The sequence below is a fragment of the Mus caroli genome, chromosome 6 (genome assembly GCF_900094665.2).
Source record: "Mus caroli chromosome 6, CAROLI_EIJ_v1.1, whole genome shotgun sequence".
In the NCBI taxonomy this organism is placed as follows: Eukaryota; Metazoa; Chordata; class Mammalia; order Rodentia; family Muridae; genus Mus; species Mus caroli.
In genome coordinates this window covers 41,754,355-41,760,241 of record NC_034575.1, presented here as the reverse complement: position 1 = coordinate 41,760,241, position 5,887 = coordinate 41,754,355, and the positions used below count along the sequence as shown (strand labels likewise).

The 5,887-nt window shown below is 39.1% G+C and overlaps 1 protein-coding gene across 3 annotated transcripts in view; it reads right to left on the bottom strand.

Moving 5' to 3' along the window:
• Positions 1-579: 579 nt before the first annotated feature.
• LOC110296266 (contactin associated protein like 2) overlaps positions 580-5,887 on the bottom strand; it is a 265,695-nt gene continuing 260,387 nt past the window's right edge. For all 3 annotated transcript variants that reach the window (XM_021164874.2, XM_021164875.2, XM_029478370.1), the window contains 2 exons: positions 3,368-3,448; positions 580-1,734 (listed from right to left, as the gene is read on the bottom strand). In XM_021164874.2, coding sequence (XP_021020533.1) covers positions 1,535-1,734; positions 3,368-3,448 — 281 coding nt within the window. In that variant the 3' untranslated portion in view covers positions 580-1,534. The remainder of the gene's footprint in view (positions 1,735-3,367; positions 3,449-5,887) is intronic.

Here is a 5,887-nt window from a genome sequence, read left to right as displayed (position 1 = left end):
AAGAGGAGAAAGAAAGAATCATCACATTTAATTCCTCAAAATGTTGGAGCCTACAAAATTTTTAAAAAGAGATTTTTAAGTATAAGAGGCCCGACATATTACAATTATAAATGGCAACCATTCAAGAGAGAACTTTTGTGTAATTAAAAAAATAAAGTGATTAAATTCTTTTTGGGTGCTCCAATAGGAAGAATTGCTCCCATTTACTTACACAAAGCCTATTATTTTTACATAAAATCAAGAAAAATTTTTGGAGCAAATTTCCCAAGATTCCTGATTATCCTAAGATGTGTTATTCACTAGACAATCATGTTCTCTTGAAGAGAAGCCATAATCGATGATCAGGTTGATGGTGACTTCAGATTCTAATGTGTCTGTCACAGGTCTCTGTATCATGATAGAGTTCCTGTGATAAAGTTGGTTTAAAATATGGCAGTGTCTCCCACATGATTCCAGAGTAACAGCAGCTGCAAGTTGGCTTTATTGTACTGTGCCATCCAGAGAATGCTATCTGTGAGGATTTTATCACAGCAGTGTAAAAACTTGAAATTTAAAGCAAAATAAGAAAAGCACACTAACTTATGCATTCACTAGAAAGTGTCCATATTTTTGTTATAAATATAAAAGAAACAGAGCAAAGAAGACATTCCCTCTGGCTCTAATCCCCCATGGAGGCACAGACACATACAATCCAATATGTTGTAGTTAAAACAGAGGCGAAATCCTATAGCAGTTGGTCACCACAGTATTATAGCTGATAGTTACAGATATTAAACAGGTCTAAGACTACATACATGGGATATCAGCATGTAGAAGTCAATAAAAACAAAAGCAATAAGCCCAATATACATTTATTAGCTGGATTCTTGGGTGCTTGTATCCACTTGTGCTGGTTCCACTGCTGCAGGACAGGCCACTCACTCTCCCTTCCCTGGCTAAGCCAGACAGGAACCTTCAGAAAACTGGCCTAGACTGAGGTGTCATTGAAGAAGACTGGGCAAATAGGCTCTTTGCCCCTTTTCTCATTTCCATTTTATGGGACACCAAAAGAAATATTATTTGGACACAAACTAGTTGCTACAACAGCCCATTAAAAGTCGACTAGATGCAAAAGAAAGAGAATGTCAGAGGCTGCATGGATGTGTATCAGTTTTTCTTGAGAAAAAAATATCCACGATCTAAGGGCTCTTAAAAATGTAGAAAACTTGCCCTGTTACCACGGGTTTTTAGAACACTTCTAAACACACACAAAATAAGACAGATAGTACCTACAAAGTTCAACTGTTGCTTAAACTCTAAAAGCATTTTTGTATTATTTTGTTTTGATACAGAAGGGGGCGGGAACTCAGCTATAAAGAAATATTAAAAAGTATATTTTGTGTGGCCATCAGTCTTAAGAGTATTGGGTTGCTTGCCTTCCCCAGCTTGTGCTGATAGTGTAAGCGTGTGCTCAGGGGTATGACGCAGGGTGCTCTGTCCCTCCCCCTCCTCCCTTAACTCCTCCCTCCCTATCCCATGGCTAAAAAGCCACCCCTCAAATGAGCCACTCCTTTTTGCTCTCGTCAATGGTCTCTGTGAAGTTGGGGTCGTTGTTCATGATGGCAGCATCTGCGCTCTCGGCTGACTCAGCTCCCTTGGCCTCATTGGTGTGATAGGTGCCCTTGTGACGGAACATGTACCGGATGAGGAAGACCAGGGTGCAGAGGATGGTGAAAATCACCACAGCGATGACCCCTAGGGGGACCAGAGAAGGACCAGAGTTAGACAAGCCTTGTCCACATCCCAGATTTTCTCACCACTGCCTCGATCCCAGCTCCCTGGGATGTGACTTGTTCCCAGTGATAGTTATGAGGACAGCAGAAGTAACACATGGCTCTGTCTGCTTCCAGACACAAAGGGGTTAACAGGAATCAGAAGTGACTTGTCCTCTTGCCCAGAAGGAATAAGCAACCTTTCACAATGACAAAATATTCAAGAAGAGGTAAGCATTCCAAATGTGGACCCATCTGATAGAACTTCAAAACAACAAAGTGAGAACTGTCAGAATCAGACCCATCTGTAACCACAGCTAGACACTGCAGCCCTCTTTTGCTTTGTAATAGAAAGAACCACTAAACATAAAATCAATAAAAATGTATAGGACCTGTACAACATGGAGTCAGGTTTGTTAACAAACTGTAGATTGTGAAAAAATATTTATGATGTCTGTCTGACAAAGGACTTGTATACAGCATACAAGCTCTTTCTAATCAATAGTGAGAAACAAAACAAAGTAATTAAGGAGGTGGAGAAAGATTTCAAGACAGTTCACAAAATATATATGACAATTAACTTATGAATAGACACTCAGCATCACTAGTGATGATTATCACACATCAAAAAGCACAGTGACATCTCGACTCATCTACCAGAGTGGTTGAGTAAGAAGGCTGACAGTGGTGAAAGTTGGTGAGACTGCGGAGCACCTGGTCTTTTAGATATTGATCATAGGACTGCGAGGTGGTTGGATCATTGTGGAAAGCTGCATGTTAATGTCTTACAAAGCTAAAGATCTACTTACTTTAATATCTTAGTGATTGAATTTCTAGGAATTGTCAAAGAAAAATGGATACTATGTCTGCCTAAGATGTGTGCAAGATTTTTCATAGTAGTTTTATTCATAATAACCCAAATATGGAGACAATCTAGCAATAGGTAAGTAGATAGAACAAAGGACATCATATTCATTCAATAAAATGCAACTTGTCAAGAGAAAGAAATGCTATTGATAGACAAAATAGTGTGGACAGATCTAAAAAAAACCAAAAAACAAAATATTATGCAATGAAAAGGAAGACAAATTTTATACCAGTTATTGAAACCTTGGAGGAGCAAAAGGATTAGATGGGGTTTAAAAGAAAGTGGTTATAAAAGCTGCTGAGAAGTCTTTTTAGGATGATGTGTTCTGTATGTTGTGGTGGTGGATATGAGCGTATGAACTTAATAGTCACTGACCGTTGTCATGCATAGGTTCATACTATGAGTTTATCTTAAAAAAAGCCAAAATTAATAAGGATAGGGACCTTGATGAGACTATAATTGAACTTGGGATAATGTCATTTAGCTACCTGTTTAAATATATTTTATTTATGCGTATGTGTTTGTCTGTGCATGAGTATGGGCATATGCATGTGGGTGCCTATGAAGGATTCCCTGGAGCTGGAGTTACAGGCAGTTGTGGGCAGTCTGATGTGGGTACTGAACTTGTGTCCATCAGGAAGAACAGTATCTGCTCTTAACTGCTAAGCCATCTCTCCAGCCCCATTTGTTTTAACTTGCTTTTTCCTGGTGAGTAGCTGCTAGAAAGTCTGTTCTATGTCCTACATACCTCCAATGATAGCTGAGTTTCTGTTGACTCCATTTCTTATAGCTTGGCCTTGTCCCGGGTTATATGGGAAATCAGCACTGGCTATGGAGAAAGACAGAGAGAGGGAAGTAGAAGAGTCAAATGCACCAAAGAATTTCATACTTATTTCTTCATACAACTCTTTGACACTGTTCATTTCTACAAATGAAATTTCTATCATGTCAGATGGCCCCAACCTTGCTATTGTCTTGTAATATCCAAAATGAATTCAAGACCACCCAGTCCCTTCCCCCTTCAAAAAGGACTTTCCAAACTGTACTTGCAGGCCACGTGCAGAGACAAATAAGGAAGCTGGCTGACTAAACAAATGTAAAAACAGAGTTTTAGTGGTCAAAATGACTAAGTCTACAGCTGTCAAAAAATATTAGCTGTTCTCAGAGAAATAACCATACCAAAAATAACAGTTCTCAGAAGAATCCCCCTATCTCACCCTACACTGAATTCTGACAAAAAAACCCCACAAATTACTCTGACCTTGCTGGAATTCCCTGTGACATTAATAGCTGTGATGTTAATAACTGACCCATAAGTTCAAAATGTGCTTTGCTGACCAAATCATAGTAACCCACCATGGGGGCAAGCAAAGTGAGTCACTAGGCCAGAGGTAGTCACTATGCAAACCGACCAATGCCTAAAATGGTTACTTGCTACACCAATTAGAATAAGCCAGTTACCCTGTTGCTCAAATCTGCCCCTTACAAAAGTATAAAAAATTTGTTCTTTCTTTGTTCTGGGTCTCTCCTCTGGCCTGCGTGCTGAGAGGGGAGTCCCCAACATGTTGGATCAATTAAAAAATCCTCATGCAGTTTGCAGCGATGGCAGTCTCTGTGGTCTTTGAGAGTGAGGGTCTTTTGAAGAACTCTAACAGTCTCCCACAAACATTCAAGAAACCCCCATCTCCATTTTTGCCATTTCTTTTTGTACAAGTTCCAATGCTATATGACTCATTTACAGGCAATGTTAGAGAATCTTAGAATGTTCTGAGGCAGCTGGTCCCTGATCTGCTGATAAGTGTATGATTAGAATAGTCATCTTAGGGTGTCCTCCAGTGGTTGCTTTCAAGACAGTGAGTCCAGAGACACTCAAACCCTGGATGTAATTTGGGAGCATGTGACCTTCATAATCCTCCTGTATGATTTAAACAGTCTCTAAATTGCTGATAATACTCTATGGACTTTGATGACATTTTCCAAGCCACTTTACTGTACATTTATTGTTGATGATGTTTTTGTTTTTGTTTCAGGGTTTTTGTGTGTAATACCCCTTGTTGTCCTGGACTCAATTTGTAGACCAGTCTGGCCTCAAAGTCACAGAGATCTGCTTGACTCTGCCTTCTGAATTCTGGAATTAAAGGCATGCACCACTTGGACCAGTATAGAACAATTTGGAAGGGACTGTTTTGGGTTTTTTTTTGTTTTTTGTTTTTTTTTTATTTTTTATTTTTTTGCAGTTCTTTTAATTCAACCTGCAGGACCTACAGACACAGAAACAGAGGGCTTGTTTTCTCATGTTCTGCTGAGATCTGTCTTCCACCCACTTATATTCCATACATTACGAACAGTTTGAGTTTATATGCTGATGAGATTTTTACAGCACCCATTATTTGTTCAAAAGTAATTGCTTCTTTAATATTTAGCATGGCTTTGATAAAGCACTAGACCCTTCAGGAATGTGTAACAGGCTTAAAGTTCAGAAACACTGAGAGGAATGTTAATGGCTTAATTTTCTATTTCTTTCCTGTTTAAAAAAATAGAACAAAATTTATATGTTTCTCAAAGATGAATTCCATGTAGCACTCCAAAGACAAATAGATTCTGAAAAACCTTTCTCAGGTCAGTGGAGCATCTATAATAAGTAATTCATACAAGCAAATTTCATTTCTTTTTAGCAGGACTGGGTATAAAACCAATGGCCTTGTACCTGCCAAGCAAGGTTCTGCCATTGATCTACATTCCCAGACCCTTCCAGCCCACGGATAGATTTGCAAGGGTTGGGCTTCCACTTGAGCAGTTCAAGCAGACTTATCTCCCTATGGAGCTAACTTTTCCTCCAGTAGATGGAGCAGAGAATCAGATCAATGCCTGCTGGATGGTGCCAAGTCACTGTGAGAAACATTTCCAAGGTCTGTACTGGGATGATAAACAGAGAGACCAGTGTTACCATTCAGGTAGAACCTTGCTTGGGACTCAGTTCATAAGGCTAATTTATCCCTGGGTATAGAAAGCTAAGAATCTTTAGGACAATGACAAAAAGAGTCAGAGACCTTTCTCTTCCCATCTCCTTAGAAATATGTGAATGAAATGTGGGATTTCATATTTTCAACTAGCATGTGTGATTTAGTTTTCTCTCTTAGATTCATTTAAAAATTTTTAAAATTTGTTTTGTGTATGTGTGTATATGTGGACACAAGCATTCAGAGATGTCCTGGTGGAGTTAGAGGACGACCTTCGAGAGTTGGTTCCTTCTTTTTTTTTTTTTTTT